This window comes from Accipiter gentilis, chromosome 36 (genome assembly GCF_929443795.1).
Source record: "Accipiter gentilis chromosome 36, bAccGen1.1, whole genome shotgun sequence".
In the NCBI taxonomy this organism is placed as follows: domain Eukaryota; kingdom Metazoa; phylum Chordata; class Aves; order Accipitriformes; family Accipitridae; genus Astur; species Astur gentilis.
The window spans coordinates 606,988-624,918 of NC_064915.1; the positions used below are offsets into that span (position 1 = coordinate 606,988).

Below are 17,931 nucleotides of genomic sequence, written 5' to 3' on the forward strand. Positions count from 1 at the left end.
GGCATGCCCCGGGCACCACCAGGGCCCCCGGCAGCCCCGCAGGGCCCAGGACTACAGCTCCCGGCATGCCCCGGGGCGCTCCTTCCTGCCGCCTGACGCTGCAGGGACACCATCCCCGGGGGAGGAGGAGGAGGAAGAAGAGGAGGAGAAGACGAAGGCGGGACGGAGCGGCAGAGAGAGGGGGGACAGGGCGGTGGGCTGGCCGGAGAGGGGGCGGGGGGGCTGCGGTGGGCTGACCCTGGCAGGACGCCAGGGGCCCCCCAGAGCCGCCCTGTCGCTGCCCCCCCTCAGCTGGAAGCGGGAGAGAAAATAGAACGAAGGGCCGGTGGGTCGAGAGGAGGACGGGGAGACCGCTCAGCAGTTACCGTCGCGGGCAAAAGGGACTCGACCTGGGGAAATGAATGTCATCTAGCGCCAACCGAATCGGAGCAGGGCCCTGAGGAATAAAGCCAAATCTTGACAGCCCCTTGCCCAGGTGTGTCGACCCACCACACCCTGATCCGCAGGTTTGGGGGTGCTTTGCCTCTGTCCTGGCCCCGATCCAGGCTTTTGGGGGTGCCTGGCCCCTGTATGGGCTGCGATCCGTGAGGCTTGGGGTTCCCTGCCCGCCCTGGCCGTGGCCCGCGGGGATTTCAAGCTGCCTCGTCCCTGTTGTGGCCTGAGGGGCGAGGTGTGGGGTTGGTCGCCCCTGACTTGGCCACGACGGGTGCAGTTTGGGGGCACCCTACCCCTGTCCTGGCCCTGATCTGCGGTGTTTGGGGGACCCTTGCCCCTGTCCTGGCCCTGATCTGCGGTGTTTGGGGGACCCTTGCCCCTGTCCTGGCCCTGAACCTTGAGGTTCGGGGTTTCCTGGCCCGCTCCCTTCCCAAAAGCAACTTGGCTCGGGGGGTGCCCTGCTCCTGTTCTGGACCTGATCCGCTCTCTGGGCCGGTACGCGTGGGGTTTGGGGGTTCTTGGCCCTTGTTCCGACCCTCTCCGTTGGGGTTTGGTGGTGCCGTGCCCTGTCACGGCCATCACCCACCCGTGTGGTTTGGGGGTGTCCTGCCCCAGTCCTGGCCCTGACCTCTGCGGTTTGGGGGTGTCCTGCCCCAGTCCTGGCCCTGACCTGTGTGGTTTGGGGTTTCTTGCCCCTGTCCAGGCACTGACTCGTGGGGTTTGGGGCTCTCTAGCCCTGCCATGGCTGTGACCCACGGGGTTTGGGCTTTCCCTGCACCGGTCCTGGCCCTGACCCGTGGGGTTTGGGGTGCCCTGTCCCTGTCTGGTCCATGACCTGCAGGGTTTGCAGTTGTCCTGCCCCTGTCCTAGACCTGACCCGAGGGGTCTGGGGGTCCCCTGCCCCTTTCCTGACCCTGGACCACACAGTCCATAGCTTCCTGTTTAGGGCCTGAACACAGTCCTTGGAGCATGGCAGGATGAAACCTCAATTTCTGTATGTCCAAAACAAAATACATCCAAAAGTTTGTTACTTTATGTACAACTTCGGTTTCTATATGCTCTAATAAAAATACATCCAAAAAGTTGTTACTTTCTGTACACCGATTTTTAAAAATCTTTTTTTACAAATTGACAGTGAATGTTAAACCTGATTTTTCACCTATTTTACTACCAACCACCTGTTGCCCCCCCCCTCATCCCCAACAGGATTTTTACCAACAGATCCAAGATTTGTGTCTTGTTTGGCAGAATGTTACTGATTTGTTATTGATTTGTTATTAGTTAGAATTAATCATATTTAATTTTAATAGGAACGTAGAACTATAAGAAATATTTTAGCAAAAACCTATATATACCTATTGCATTTTACACATTTAACCAACAACCAACAGTTTGATTAAGAAGTAGAAAATTGTGAAGCATAGGTATGGGAGTGTTAACTTTGAAATATATAGTCATAGGAACTTGGGAACTTTAGAGAATGTACTATGTGTAACCATAAGAATTCAAGTATTGTCTAAAATCATTTAAGCACAGAAACTTTGACAAAGATTTGTTGATCAGTAGTGTTTTGTTTTAAGAAACTAAGGAAACCGTTATGGACACCAGTTTGCTGCTTGGAACCCCCTTACCCTTCCCACCTCGATCTAATTATCGAGGATTCCAATCAGTAGAGTTAAGTGAGATTAACCAATGATTGTTTTAACATAAGAATATTAAGAAGATGGTGTGACTGAAGGACCAATCATTAGAAAGGTTATATTTAAGAATAGACATAGTATGCATTTTTATGTAAGTGATGGTGAGAATCGTACTGCGCAGAATCACCTGAGAGGTCAACTATCGGACAAAGTGAGGAAGACTACGGAAGACCACCAGAGGCTTCACCACGCCTGCATAGAAGGACATTTGTATATGCTAATAACTTCCCAGAAATCTAATGAATATGCATAACCTTTCTCGGAAACCTAATGAATATGAATGAATAAGTTTAACATAAGGTGTATGATTTTGGTGTTCAGGTGTGCGTGGTTCGTGGGGGGACTCGCCCGCGCACCCGGCCGTCAATAAAGAAGTGTCTGCTTATCTACACTAAATTGGTGTTGATAAGTTCTTTATTCCGAGCTTTTCGGCAACAGAATTTGGGCCAAAAATAAAGATGAAAACCTGGTGCTGGGGAGCCAGGAGTTGCACTCTTCTGGGACTGGCATGGGGCCTGCACTGAGGCTTTGCTGCTTGACTTGTAATTAAAGCTCTGAAATTTAAGGGCGATCTTTTAACCGCTCGCTGCCCACCACTGAACATTAGTTTTACTATTTTTCAACAGCAAACCCCAGCAGTTTTAAGTCAGAGCTGACCCCAGTTGTCAGAGCAGGGCTCCATATCGCTGCCCCCTCTGGGCAGGACCCAGGTGATAGCAGTTTTGGGGCATTTCACCCCCAAATATGGCTTGGGGCTATGTTTTTTGCCCCGTCCCAGTGAGATAAATATGGGAAAATATTTGGCAGAGACTTTTTTCCTTGGAGATACTCCTTTTCTCCCTGTCACTGCCTTCCCCCGCGGCTTGCTAAACCCCATCCCTCTGTGCCCCAAATCCTTCAGAGGCCTCTGTCCCCTCTGGACGTCCCCTTTGGGTACCCCGCCAGCCCTTCTGGGTGCTCCCCATGTGCCCGTGTGCCCCTTTGGATGCCTCCCACGTGCCTCCGTGCCCCTTTGGGGCACCCCTCAGGTCCCTTTGGGTGTCCCCTGTCTCCCTCTTGGATGTCCCCCAGTCCCCCCGCAGGGTGCCCCCCCCAGGCTCCTCCGTGCCCTTTGGGTTATCCCCAGCCCTCTTTGGGTAGAGCCCCCTCCATGCCCCTCTGGGTGTCCCCCGGAGCCCCCCAGTCCCCTCTCAGTGTCTTTTGGGCCCCCCAGAGCCTTTCCCCTCCCTGCCACCCCCTAAGGAGAGAGGTCCCGGCATCCCTCATCCCCGTCCCCATGGGCACAGCACCCCATCCCGCCTCCCCCCACACTCCCCGGTCCCCAGGGTGTCCTCATCCTCCTTAAGGGCCCCCGGCCAGCGCTGGCCCCGTGCCCCAAACCTGATGGGCATCCCCAGCTGCTGCCGCAATGGAGGAGACGTGAGTGTCCCCGGGGGTTCGTGGCATACCCCCCACCGCTGGCACCCCCCTGAAACCCCACTGTTTCTCCCAGGGTGCCCTCGGTGGAAGCCTACGAAGCAGCCATGGTGCTGAGTGGGGTGGGGGATGCGCTTGGGTACCGGGGAGGCCGCTGGGAGTACTGCACCTCGGGACCCCAGATCCATGCCGAGCTGGCTGAGCTGGGGGGGCTGGAGGCCATCACCCTCGAGCCCCCTGAGTGGCCCGTCAGCGATGACACTGTCCTCCACCTTGCGACCGCCGAGGGCCTGGCCACAGGTGTGCATGGGGGGGTCTCCATTGCACCCCACAGACACAGGGGAGGGTCCCCAGGAGAGGGCGTCCCCATTGTACCCCAGGCCCACAGTGGAGCGAGTGTTCGGCGGGGGCGGGGGGGGCTGTCGTACCCCTGGGCTGCATGCCGGTTCCCTGGGGGGGGGGGGTTGGAGGTCCCTGTTATAAACCTTGGGCTGCATGGTGGGGGTCCGGGGGTGGTGTTGGGGCTCCCCGTTATACTTCTGGGCTGTATGGGGGGGGACCCTGGGGAGGTTTGGGCGTCCCCGTTATACCTCTGAGCTGCTTAGGGGGGGTTCTGGGGGGGTTGGCGGTTCCTGTTATACCCCTGACCCAGACTGCAGGGTCCCCGGGAGGGGCTTTTGGGGGGCCCTGGCCAGCCCTGGAGGGGGTTTGGGGGCATCCTAATTCTGCCCCCCTTTTAGGGGCTCCAGTGAGGTTCCCTATTTCTCCCCCCAAAAAATTGGGGTGTCCCCATTTCCCCGCGGGGGGGGCTCCCATTTTTCCCCACAGTTTGTGGGAATTTATGTCCCCTTTCCTCCCATATTGAGTGCTGAGGGGACCCACTTCCCCCTCCCAATTTGGGGGGCCCAGAAGGGGTTGCCCCTTTCCCACCCAATTGGGGGTGCTCAGGAGGATTCCCCACTTCTCCTGAGTTTTGGGGTGTTCATGGGTGTTGTCCCACTTCCCCTCCTGTTGGGGGGGGGTGCATGGGGGATGTCACCCTTCCCCTCTAGTTCTGGGGGTGTCCCCTTTTCCCTCCACCTCTGGGGGTCCATGGGGGGGTGTCCTCCTTCCCCTTCAGTTTCGGGTTTTCCGCGGAGCGGTGTTCCCTTTCCCCACCGTTTGGGGGTGGGGCACTGGGAGTCTTCCTCTTCCCCTTCGATTTGGGGGGTGCATGGGGCCTCTCCCTCCCCTCCAGTTTGGGTGGCCCCGGGGGGTCCTCACTAACCCCCCCCCCCAGGCCTGGAGGGGGAACCCCTTCTGCAGGAGCTGGCTCGCCGCTACGTGGCCGCCATGGGCGACATGGAGGGCCGCAAGCCGGGGCCCACCAGCATCCTGGGTGAGTGGGGTCTGAGGGTCTGGGGGGAGTCAGGGGGTGTCAGGGGGTCTCACACCACTGACACCCCCCCCCAGGCACCTCGCAGCTGCGGCCTGGGGAGCCTGAGGGCTATCGCATCCCCTTCAACCCCACCGGCACTGGCTGCGGGGCCGCCATGCGTAGCCTGGCCATCGGCCTCAGGTGGGGACAGGGACATGGGAAAGGACAGCAGCGCGGGATGGGGACACGGGGGCACGCGTGGGGATGGGGGGACGGAGGTATCAGAGCTGGGGGGACAGGGGCAGGATGGGGGTGGGGAGAGGGGGGTGGCAGAGCTGGAAGGGACAGGGAGAAGGAGGGGATGGGGGAATAGGAGTGTCAGAGAGGGGGGAATGGGGACATGGGGGTGTCGGGGCTGGGGACATGGGGGTGTCAGAGCTGGAAGGGACAGGGAGATGGAGGGGACTGGGATGGGAACACAAGGCTGTCAGACCTGGGCGGGGATGGGGACATGGGGAAAGAGGGACAAGGCGGGATGGGGGGACATGGCGATGGAGACACGGGGGTGCCAGAGCTTGGGGGACAGGGACATGAGGGTGTCAGAGCTGGAGGGAAGGGAGCATGAGGTGATGGGGATGGGGTAACAGGGACATGGGGGTGTAAGAGGTGGGGGAATGGGGACACAGAGGGGGATGGGGACATGGGGGTGTTGGACCTGGAGGGGACAAGGACTGGGGATTGGGCATATGGTGGTGCTGGCACTGGGAGGTGGGGGACAGTGGGCATGGGGGTCCGTGGATGTCTGAGCTGGGGCAGGGGGCCCTAGGGGAGAGAGAACATGGGGACAGCGATAGAGAGGAAGGGACATGGGGGTCACAGAGCAGAGAGGGGGATATGGAGGTGGGGGGCCGGGGGGATGGGGACAGCGGGGTCAAGGACAGCAAGGACAAGGGTGGTGGGATGGGGATAGGGACAAGGCTAGGGACACGGGGACAGGGAGGGGACAGGGGAGGACGGGGACAGGGCTGATGCCAATGCAGGTACCCACACGCCCGGGAGCTGCCGACGCTGATCCGGGTGAGCATCGAGAGTGGACGCATGACCCACCACCACCCCACCGGTGGGTGCCAGGCAGGGGGGGACAGGGGAGGAGGGGACACTGAAGCCCCCCCTGAAATCCCTGTCCCCGCAGGGTACCTTGGAGCACTAGCGGTGGCCCTCTTTGGGGCGCTGGGGGCTCGGGGGGAGCCCCCAGAGCGCTGGGGGGCCGAGCTGCTGCGGGTCCTGCCCCTCGCATGGGACTACGTGGAGGGTGCTGGGGTTGCCGTGGGGGACAACGCTGCCGCCTGGCCCTTCTTTGGGGATGCCTGGCACCGGTAAGGGGGTACTGGGAGGGTTCTGTAGGGTCACTGGGAGCACTGGGAGTGGCTGGTGAGGATACTGGGAGGGGCTCGGGGGGTCACTGGTGTCACTAGTGCCTGCAAGGCTCTCTCCCAGTCCTGGAGGCACACCACACTGGGGCCACTGGTGTCGCTGCTCTGCCCCAGTGCCTGGATGTCCCCAGTGTCCCCTGCCCCACTGTCACTGGTGTCACTGCTGACCGTGGTGGCCACTCTGTCTGCAGGGCCACCGGTACGCATCCTGTCCCTGCTGCTCCCAGTGTCCCCAGTGTCCCAACCGGCGCTGCCGTCCTCAGCCGTGGGAATGTGGCCCAGGGTCACCCCACACCCCCACTGACCTCGGTGTCCCTAGTGCTTTTGGTTTCCCTGCTATTACTGGTGTGCCCACTGCATCCACTGCCACGGTGCCCCTGGGTGTCCTGATTGTCCCCAGTGTCCCCACAGGTACCTGCTGTCACAGGGGCTGCTGGAAAGCCACAGCCCAGTGACCCCCAGCACCACTAATGACCTCAATTTCCCCAATGACACCAACGTCCCTGCTGACCCCAATGTCCCCGTGTTCCTGGAGACCCCACAATCCCCAGTGACCCCAGTTTACGCGTGTCCTCAATGACTCCAGTGTTCCCAGTGACCTCAGTGTCCCGTGTCCCTGCAGGTACCTGGAATCCCGGGGGCTTCTGGAGGGTCATGGCCCACCACAGGTGCCGTCCCTTCCATCACCAGCCGAGCGGGATGCTGCGTACCTGGGCTGGGCACTGGAGGGGTGGCCAGGGCGCAGTGGCCATGACGCACCCATGGTGGCCCTGGAGGCCCTGCTGGCAGCTGGTGGGTGCTGGGGAGACCTGTGTGCCAGGGCGGTGCTGCATGGCGGGGACAGCGATTCGACGGGGACCATCGCCGCTGGGTGCTGGGGGCTGCGGGGGGGGCTGGCGCCCATCCCCCCTGGGCTGCACTGCTGCCTTGAGTACCGTGGGCGGCTGCGCGATGCTGCCCACCGCCTGCACGCGCTGGCCTGGGGGAAACGCTGAGACCCCTGTGTCCCTGGTGTCACCTGCTGTCCCCCTCCCAGGAAAGCCCCTGTGGGTCCCCAGGGTGCAGCAGAGACCTTCACGGGATCCTGGAGCAGCTTGGGAGGGTCTCTGGGGGTCAGCAGGGCCTTTCGTGGGGTGCTGGTGGGCTCAGGAGAGTCTTTGGGCATCAGCAGGATCCTTCGTGGGGTGCTGGGGAGCTCAGGAGGGTCCCTGGGGGTCATCTGGGACCTTCGTGGGGTCCTGGGGGGGCTTGGGAGAGTCCCTGGGGGTCAGCTGGGACCTTCACAGGGTCCTGGGGTGCTCGGGAGGGCCCCTGGGAGACCCTGGGGGGAAGCGGGGCCCTTCAAGGGGTGCTGGGGGCCTCAGGCAAGCCCCACAGAGACCACCATAGCCACATCCAGGTGGCCTTTTATCCCTCCACAGTTAGTTAGAGACCCCAGAACTTCCCTGAGGAGCCTCAGTCACCCCCACAGTAAAAAAGTGTCCTCCCAGGTCACTCTGTGTCTAGGTTTGTGCCCTGCGCCTCTTGTCCTGTCACTGCCATTGCTGAGATCCCACCCGGGTGGGACCCCCTACAGCCAAATCTTCTCCAAGCTGAACCGTTCTGGCTCACAGAGCCCCTCCAAGAGGCTCCCGGCCATGGAGCATCTCAGCGGCCCTTTACTGGAGTCTCTCACAGTCACTCCGTCTCTCTTGTACTGGTAGCCCAGGACTTGGACCCAGTGTTCAAAGGGTGGGCTCATCAGTGCTGAGTGGAGAGGAAGAAGCACACAACCGCACTGCCACAGCCCTCTGAGGGCCACCCAGGACAGTGATGGCCGCCTTCTCATGTTGCTACTTATGGTCACCTTAGCGGGAACCACAGCCCAAGGTCCTTCAAGGCAAAAAGTGATGGGCCCCCCACTGATGGGCCCCCCGGGTTAACACAGCCAAGGGTGATGGGCCCAAGGAGTGATGGGAACACAGAGTTAAACACCCCAAGGGTTATGTGCCCCAGTGTTAACCACTTCAGAGGGTGGTTGTCCCCTGGGATGTTGGCCCTGGGGGTTAACCACCTTGAGCGTGATGGGCCCAAGGGGTGGTGGGTCTCCAAGGTTAACCCCCCCAAGGCTGATGGGTCAAAGATGGGATGGGCCCCCAGGGTTAACCACTCCAAGGGTGATGAGCCCCTGGGGTTGGTGGGGGTTGACAACCAGAAGGGTAATAGGCCCAAGAGGTGATTGGGAAGCAAGTTTCACCACCCCTCGGGCGATAGGCCCCCGTGATGGTGGGCCTCCAGGGTTAAACACCCTGTGTGGGCTGTGCCCCAGAGTAAACCACCCCAAGGGCGAGAAGTGCCCTGGCTGATGGGCCCCAAGAGTTAACCACCCCAAGGGTGATGGGCCCAAGGGATGATGGGTTCCCAGGGTTAACCACTCCAAGGGGTGATGGCCACCTGGCATTTACCATCTTAAGGGTGATGAGGCCATCATCACATGAGAGGTGATGGGAACTTGGGGGTTAACTAGGCCAACGGTGATGGGTCCATGCATTGGTGGGTCCCCAAGATTAAAGACAAAAAGGATGATGGACCCCCAGGGTTAACCACCTCAAGGGTGATGGTCACAAGGGTTAACCACCCACAGGATAATGGGCCCTGGGGGTGATAAGCCCTCAGTGTTAATCAGCCCATGGGTGATGGGCCACTGAGGTGATGGGCCTACAGGGTTAACCATGCCAAAAGTGATAGGCCAAAATGGTGTTGGGTCCCCAGGGTTAACAACCCCAAGGGTGAGATCCCCTGAGGTGAACCATACCAAGGGCAATGGACCCCAGGGCAGTGGGACCCCAGGGATAACAACCTAAAAGGTGATTAGCCCAAGGGTTTGTGGGCCCCAGTGGTTAGCCACCTCAAGGGTAATGGGCCTAAGAGGCGATGGGAATCCAGGTTTCGCCACCCCAAGTGCAATGAGGCCCCAGGCTGATGGGTCCCCAGGGTTAACTACCCCAAAAGTGATGGGCCCAAGAGGCGATGGACCCCCAACTGGTGAACCATCCTAAGGGCGATAGGCCCAAGAAGTGATGGTCACCCAGTGTTAAGCCACCAAGGATAACAGGCCCAAGGGGTGACCAGCCACTAGTGTTAACCACCCCAAGGCTGGTAGGCATCTGGGGTGATGGGCTCCCAAGGTTATCCACCCCAAGTGTGATGGGAACCCAGGGTTAAGTACCCCGAGGTTGTTGGGCCCAAGGAGTGATGGAGTTTAAACACCCCAAAGCTGAGGGGCCCCTGGGGTTAAACACCCAAAGGGTGACTGGACTCAAGGGGTGATGGACCCCCACAGTTAAACACCCCAAAGCTGATGGGTCCAAGGGGTTATGGGTCCCAGGCTTAACCACCCTGAGGGTGATGGGCCAAAGGCATGATGGCCCAACATTGTTAAACAACCCAATGGTGATGGGCCCCTGCGCTGATTGGATGCTGGGCTTTACTAGCCCATGGTTGATGGACCCCCAGGTTTAACTACCCCAAGGGTGATGGGCCTAAGGGGTGTTGGGAAACCAGGGTTAACCACCTGTACTGGTTTTGGCTGGGATAGTTAAATTTCTTCATCGTAGCTTGTATGGGGCTATGGTTCAGATTTGTGCTGAAAACAGTGCTGATGATAACAAACACTGATGTTTTAGTTGTTGTTGAGCAGTGCTTACACAGCATTAAGGCCTTTTCCGCTCCTCACGCTGCCCTGCCAATGAATAAGTTGGGGAGGGGCGCAGCTGGGACAGCTGACCCTAACTGACCAACGGCATATTCTATACCATATGATGTCATGCTCAGCAATAAAACTAGACAGGGAGGTGGAGGTTGGCAGGGGCTGCCATTGCTTGGGGTCTAGCTGGGCATCCAAGGGTGCCAGGCTGGGAACTGGAACATCTTGTTGAAGTGCCAGAATTAAGAGATCTACCCAGAACCGGGAGTGCAGTGTTGGAGTGAGATGTGTCTCACTGGGGAGTCTGTAGTGTCACCCTGTCCAGCTAGGCTTGTCAAATTGGTTTTTTCTATTTCTACATTAAGCAGTTTCCAGCCCAACCCCATGCTCACAGCAGGTCCCAGAAGGCTGCTCAAGGGCATGCCCGACTGAGGAACAAACACCATGAAAGCCTTGCCCCTCCGGCTACAAGATCTGTGCGCAGTTTGGGTAAAAAAGCCCTCCTTTTTAACACTCGACTCCTCATTTTTGAGTGCCAACCATCACTTTTAAGGCAAAACCCTCATTCTTAGAGTGGAAACCTGAATCTTAAAGGCAAAAAAACCCTATTAAAACGCAACAAAGCAAAAATTTTGAGCTTAAACGATCATTTTCAAAGCACAAAGCATAATTCTTAAGATTCAACCCTGAGTTTTTCAAGTGTAAACCCTTATTTTTATAAGGCAAGCCTCAATATGGGGGCAGAAAGCATAAATTTAAAAGACCAAAGCCTACTTTTGGGGGTCCAAACACTCATTTTTAAGGCCCAGACCCACATATATAGAGTACAAAACCTAATTTATTAGTTCCAAGGTCCATTTGTAAGGTTCAAAGACTCATTTTAAGGCCCCAGAGCGTCATTTTTAAGCCCCCAAGTCTGACTTGGAAGGACCAAAGCCTCATTAGTAGAGTCCAAAGCCTCACACGTGATCCCAGCTGACTGTCCTGTTCCACAGGTTCTGTAGAGTGGCCCTCTATTAAGACATCTGTATACTGCACCACAGCAACCTTCTAGCTCTTTAGCCAATGTAGCATGAGCAGGGCTCATGCCTGACCCTTCAGTACATCCACACTTAATATACATTGCAGGGACCTGGAGTACAGTCAGGAGGACTCTCCATCCACTAGACAGAAATAATTTAGCCCTGACCAGTGCGTGGGTAGTGACGTGCCCATTAAGGCCTACAACAGAAACTCCTTTCTTCCTAAGTGCAGGCTGTCTTGCATAACTGTCCTTATCTACCATCCACATTTGGGCTCCTGTGGAATGAGGACCTTGGCAAAGTAGCAATCCCTAACTCGGGACTGGGGTCTGTAGCAGTGGGAGCAGCAGCCACAAGTAGTTCCACTAAATCCAACCCGTTTCCAGATACCATCTTCACACAAGGCACAATAAACTTTAACTGGCTCTACTGCAGTTGCTCCCAGCAACCTCCTCCCGCACCCTTCAGCCTCAGCAGTTACCTGGGGCTAAAGTTCTGACTTAAGAAATTTCAGTTGCATTTTTAATTCTCTGCACTTTACTTCCCAATTATTCCTTTGGTTTTCTTTTTCCTTGTTGTCCTGGTTTCAACTGGGATAGAGTTCACTGTCTTCCTAGTAGCTGGTACAGTGCTGTGTTTTGAGTTCAGCATGCGAAGAATGTTGATAACACTGATGTTTTCAGTTGTTGCTAAGTAGTGTTTAGTCTAAAGTCAAGGATTTTTCAGCTTCTCAAGCCCAGCCAGCGAGAAAGCTGGAGGGGCACAAGAAGTTGGCACAGGACACAGCCAGGGCAGCTGACCCAAACTGGCCAACGGGGTATTCCATACCGTGTGACGTCACATCTAGTATATAAACTGGGGGGAGTGGGGGCGGGGGGGAATCGCCGCTCAGGGACTAACTGGGTGTCAATTGGCGGGTGGTGAGCAATTGCATTGCCCATGATTTGTACATTCCTATCCTTTTATTATTACTGTTGTCATTTTATTAGTGTTATCATTATCATTATTAGTTTCTTCTTTTCTGTTCTATTAAACCGTTCTTATCTCAACCCATGCCACTGTGGGGGGGGACAGTGAGTGAGCAGCTGTGTGGTGCTCAGTCGCTGGCTGGGGTTAAACCACGACACTTGTTTTCTTCTTTCAGTCATACATCCTCCCCCTTCAACTCATCAGTCGTATCCATTGCTGCTCTAAGACACCTCTCCAGTAGCCAACACACCGCATCTTTTCCTTTTCCCTTCCTGAACTGACAGGAAAGCTGCCATCTGTCAAACTCATGCCAAATACTACCAGTATTCATGCACTGGCTCTCAACCCAGGATAAATCCCACTTGGGGGGGTTTGCCACTCCCCCTTCTCAAATTTATCTCCCAGTTGTGGCTGCTCACTGTCCAGATTTTCTTTCTGCAACCATGACATGCATGTACAGACACGCAGTATCTCTACACTCACCCTTAAATGAATGCCACAGTTGGCATGGCGAAAGCACCTTGTGCCTCCAGCAAAATCTGTCTGAGAGAGATCCCGCTTCTGATACCAATGTCACGGTCCATCTGGATCTCTTAAATTTGCAGGCCAACGTACTCTGTAAATTAAACTTTATTTTATGAAGCTCATTGGAAAAAACCCAAACACATCAAAGAAGGGCTCAATCCTGCTAGTACAGACTAGTCTGACACCTGGAGTCACTAACTCAGTAACTCACGACATGTCTCACTCCCACATTCTCTATCTAAATCCTGACTTCCAACGCATGCGCTTATGACCAAAGTAGTTCCTGAGGCAATGGTGAGAGTGCTCAGCCTTCCTCCTCTGTCATGGTGTGGGTGTCCCCTGTATCACGCTGGGAAGCACATCAGCCCCAACAGTCCGGCTGCTGTTGGCTCTACCTCAATAGCTTTTTGGGCAAGCTGACGTATTTCTACCTCCCAGCTATACCATTTCCATAAGTTAGTGGACATTGAAGAAACTGCCAGACAGTTACTATGCAAAAATAGAAGTGGCTAAGGCCGCAGGAGACAGTGAGCTGCAGGTTTTAAGGGCTGCAGAACGGCGATCACCCTGTCTTGTCTATCGTGTCCTGTGAATGTCTTGCCCACGCTTTGACCTAATGGCCCTGCTCCCAGCACACGTCAGGCCTCAGTGCGAGCTGCGTGTCCAGCCAAAACCTGAGCAGGGGCTCAGTGAACAGTTATAGTGGTGGCAATGTCACAGCAGGCAGAAGGTGATGGACGTCAGAGCAGGCAGCAGGTCACTTGAGACCGTGTCACAGTGGGCAGCAGGCCACTCGTATGTCACAGTGGGCAGCAGAGTCAGCAGTGGCTATGTCACCGTGGTGTCACACTGGGTCTCTGACATGCCTGCACAGGAGTACAAAAGTGGGCCACAGTGGGTCCTGCACCCTGGAGGAGCATCCATAGGATGAATGCAGGGATGAGCTCCTACATGGCTGTCACCCCTAAGGAGCAACCCGCCAGCGTGAGGCGGACCAAGATGGACTTCTGGGATGGGATGGAGCATGCCTTCATGATGCCCAGCGCCACCGCCAAAGGTACAGGCAGCCACAGCCACCGCAGGAGCATTGTCAGGACCAACAGCTGTAGCATTGTGTAGGCGAGACTCAGCACAGCAGCCATCTCAGGGGTGTCTCCATCTGGGGCTGGGGACAGCAATGACACTTCACATCTGCCAATGTGCTGCAGCTCAGGGGATGTTGGAGGGTTGAGGGCTAGCACATGCAGAGCAGGACCTGATCTTCCTTTGCTTTCCAGAGCAAACCTCTGTCTGGGATGCAGTGGCCGGCTACGTTCAAGAACAGCTCCTGCTGCACAAGGTGGGGTGACTCCCGCATCCTCCTCATCCACCCAGGGAAATGGGGAGTCCCCATGGCCCTGGGGCATGGCCTGCAGTTACTTTTTCCCTCCTCAGAAAGCAGGACACCCCCCCCCAAAGTCCACACTGAGGGACAAACAGGGCTCGTGCAAGGGTGGTATCACCTGTGGTAGGTGGTATTGTACCACAGGGCTGATCCCGGTCACTGGAGACCCCTGGATGCCCTCGGGCTGCTTCTGCCCTGACTCCAGCACTGTTCTTTTAGAGGAGAAAGCAGAGGGAGAGGACACAGCATCTCTTCCTCAAAGCTCTCCCTACTGCCCTGGCTCGTGCCTCTGAACAGCGGGAGCTGGCAAGGTCCGGCCTAAACAGGGCCACCCCCAGCTCTTCCCTCCAGCCAGTTCTCACCCTTCAGCTCTTCCCTTCTCTTCCACTCACAGAGGGTCCGAATTCCCACCCTTGGCTCCTTCGATGTGGTCCCCACATGGACACAGGTTGGGAACGAGACTGTGATTATCCAGAGGCCGGTGTTTTGCCTGGCCAGGAACCTTGCAACTGTGCACAATCCCGTGGACGATAAAAACAACCTTCCCGGTAAGATGGCGGATTAAACCCTGGCTGCCTGCACGGTCGGGGTGAAAGGGGATATCGCATCCCTTTTCTGAAAGCAAACTGCCCCCTCTGCGCAGCAGGTCCAAAAATGGGGCCTTTCTGGGCAATGACTGCAATAAGCAGCCCTTGGGAAATGCCTGTGGAGGGGCCACTGGGTGAGCGCCTCCGTCCCTCTTGTGTGTTTTTCCAGGCAGTAAGGTGCTGGAGCCTATGAAATATGCCAAGGTGGCCATGGATGCCTCTGTGTCCTGGCGAAAAGTGGAGGGCTGCATCCTAGGCGTCACGTCCCCCCTGTCTCAGTGCCCGGGGAAGGGGGAGAACATTGCCCTTGTCCTGAGGGACGTGGGGGTGTTCCTCATCGAAGGCAGGAATGTGCAAATTAGATTCTACTTTGACTTCCTGGAAAGGATGTCTGGGAAGAGGAACCTAGAAAAGGCTGCATTCAAGGTGAGCCTTTTGGTTTCCCCACTGCTTGGGTAGCCCCACTGCAGTGCCCCAGCACTACCTGCATGTGGCCCACCAGGACGTGGCCAGCCAGTCGTGACCAGTGAGAGCTACGGTCTCAACATCTCTCGCTGCCTTGGACTTCTCCTAAATTGAGTGCCTCGGCCACATTGAGGATTTCCTGCCACCTTCACGCTCATCTGTTGCAGGTCCCCCAGCTGCTCAAAATGGTGGTGTCCCGGGTGGTATCCATTGCTTCCTTGACTCTCTCTGGCCGTGTTATCATCTTTCCTGAGTGAGTATGTTTCCAGCTGATGCAGCTGCTCAGCTGCAGTTTGGTAGCAGTTGCTCCTTATGACCATGGGTGTCCTCCCACAGAGACACAGGCAGTGACGATCATTCATATCCCCGGCCTGTAGGCAGACTTGATGGCACAGGTAGAGGAGTTTAGGTGACCTGGACTTATTTGGCAGGTGACCCCATTTCCTAGGACAGCTCTCAGGGATGGGGGACAGTTGACTTGAGAAAAAACAGCCTCTACAACAGTGCCAAAATCTGCCAGCGAGCAGGTGATCGCGGCAAGCAGCAAGGGCTGCTGGTGCCGTGGGTCATGCTGGTGTCATCTCTTTGTCTCTAGGTTTGAACTGGAGCTTGTGACCAAACCAACACCCAGGAACCCTCTGAAGGCCTTGAGAAATGTCCCTGCTGAGGACAAGGGGAAGAAAAAAGAGGGTTTGCCACCTCTTGGGCAAGACACGGAAGGTAAAGCAGCTCCTGGCTCGTTTCCATAGTGCAGGCAACCAGCTTCTGTGATCTGATGAGAAAGTCCCCGGCGATGATAGTCAAAAGGCTCTGACTTGCACCAAAGCTTCACACCAGCTTGGCACAGCTTATTCTCCTGATGACTCATTGGCTTCACCAAAACAGAGCCCTGGGGTGGGATGCGCCCAAGGGTGTGGTGGGAGGATGCGATCCAAGACCCTGTCCCCCCCTCCCCACCCACCCCCAAGGAATTAGATCTCCAAAAGAGACTGTCACCTCAAGAGCACCTGCTCCTCTTTCCCAAATCTGGCACCAATGGTGTGGTTGCAAAACCGTATTACACCATGGAAATGAGGGGCTGGGAAAGAGCTAGTGTTGAGGAGGGCATGAGGCCTCTGGCAGCTGTGAGGGAAGCAGAACAGTCCACTCGGATGTTTTGGGAAGAGGCCTGAGCACCCCTGTGTGTCAGTGGGGCCGGCAGCGTCACAACAGTGCTCTTCTGATGAGATCTCTCCTTCCCGGTTCCAGCGAGATTTCCTGAACAGCCCTTGCCTGCTAATTCAAGCTTGACTAATAATGAACGTGAGCAGCTCTGGGATAAGGCAGTGATGGAGATGAGGAACAACTTGCAGGTCAGGTGAGTCTGGATGTTCAGGGCTGGTGCTGCACTGGGTCATTTTCTGACCTGGCAAGAGCCCATTCCGCAGACCCAAACACTTGCCGTTCATCGCTGCCCAACAGTGGTGAAGGCAGCGCCTGGAGGGTTGGGATGAGGTTGCCAGGAGCTCCCCATTTCACAGGGCTGGTTCCTCTCCAGCCTTTCAGGAGACCCCCAGCATGGCCTCCTGAGCTGTGCATGGGGACAGCTGTGTGTCAGCCGAGGGTCTCAGCTCAGGGGTTTCCTCTCCTGAGCTGAGCTGCCAGAGGCTGTGCAAACAGGCGTACGGCTTGCAGGTAGGATGCAGGCCCAAACCCACCGTGTCCTCAGGCAGACTCCTCCTCTTGTGTCCTTCCAGGCGGCTGCCAGAGATCCCAGGGGCCTCCTTTGCCAAAAACCAGCCTAAGACCAGCCAACCCAAGGGCAAACCCACACCCAAAAGCCAAGCATCAGAGCTGGGCCGAGCACAGGCAGCAAAACCTCTGAGGTGCAGGGGAAAGGGAAAAGGAGAGAAGAAAGATGCCCGTGAAGGTGGAGAGCTGAAGATGGCCAAAGGAAAGACCTTCCACAGTTGCGGAGTCCAGACCCTACCTCCACCACCCCAAATAACCATACTTTCACCATCAAGCCCTGAGACCAACCCACTCGAGGTGTCCCTGTATGACACCTCTTTTCTGATGCCACCGGTGGACGAGGGGTCAATGCGATGCTACTACCAGAACAGAAGATCACGTCTACCCAGGATGGAGTGACCCAAGCCAGAATGACCAGAGCTTGGGGTGCCTGGAGCAGAGGGAGCACCACCTGAAGTGGCAAAACAGGTATGTGATTTGAATCTGTGTTCTGGGGTGCTGCTTCCTTCTAGAAATGCAGATTTAGAGGGACGGTGCAGACTCTTCAAAGAGCCCTTAGTTCTGACTGATGTCATGGCTAAATTGCCACCTTGGGCTTTTCCATCACCTGGGGCACAGTACTCATTTTCCAATGGTGTTCTCTTTTCTGTAGCCTCAGGAAATACACAAGGGCATGTTATTTGGCCATGTTTGGAAGGTCTACCTCACCACAAGGCTGCTCTGGGCCGGAGAGGGGACTGTTTCTTCCCAGCTCGTTGCTCCTTCACATCCCCGGTGGGAAAAGAAAGGCTTTTTGGGTGCATCTGGCACAGGTTGGGAGCAAACCACTGCTGCTGGAGAGGCTGCAGAGAAGGGACAAACAGAGGGAGAGAAACAGCTGCCCTGTCCTCAGTGTCCTGACCTGAAGCCATCCTTGTAGGCAAAGAGGTCCCAAAACGTGCAGTACTGTTTTAGAAGTTTCTCTTCTTTTCAAGAAACTCATCTGTCTTTGGGACGCAAGGAGCTCGGGAGAGAGATGAGTAAGAACACAAAGGAGAGGTTGCAAAAGAGTGTTGACTTTTTAATTGTTCGCAATGGTCCTTCACTGGAATGGGGCAGAAGGGTTTTACAGTTGCCCATGGCTCTGAGATCAGCCCAGCACGGTCCTGGAAGCGGGGCCATCTGAGGGTTCTTCTTTCAGGACCTCTTCCGTCCAAGGGACCTTTTCCATGGCTACTATGGA

The 17,931-nt window shown here is 56.4% G+C and overlaps 1 protein-coding gene across 3 annotated transcripts; it reads left to right on the forward strand.

The window, feature by feature from the left end:
- Nucleotides 1-3,526: 3,526 nt before the first annotated feature.
- On the forward strand, nt 3,527-7,822 carry LOC126034964 (ADP-ribosylhydrolase ARH1-like). Of its 3 annotated transcripts, none has more exons than XR_007504810.1 (8): nt 3,527-3,554; nt 3,628-3,851; nt 4,831-4,929; nt 5,004-5,109; nt 5,949-6,028; nt 6,101-6,284; nt 6,964-7,494; nt 7,599-7,822. XR_007504810.1 is itself a non-coding variant. In XM_049792995.1 (8 exons), the coding sequence occupies exons 1-7, from the start codon at nt 3,544-3,546 to the stop codon at nt 7,334-7,336; spliced, it is 1,077 nt and encodes a 358-aa protein (XP_049648952.1). In that variant the 5' UTR covers nt 3,527-3,543; the 3' UTR covers nt 7,337-7,345; nt 7,462-7,822. The 3 variants fall into 3 exon arrangements, 2 of the variants coding, with proteins under 2 accessions (XP_049648952.1, XP_049648951.1); XM_049792995.1 differs by having other exon boundaries at nt 6,964-7,345; nt 7,462-7,822; XM_049792994.1 differs by having other exon boundaries at nt 6,964-7,822.
- Nucleotides 7,823-17,931: the final 10,109 nt, after the last annotated feature.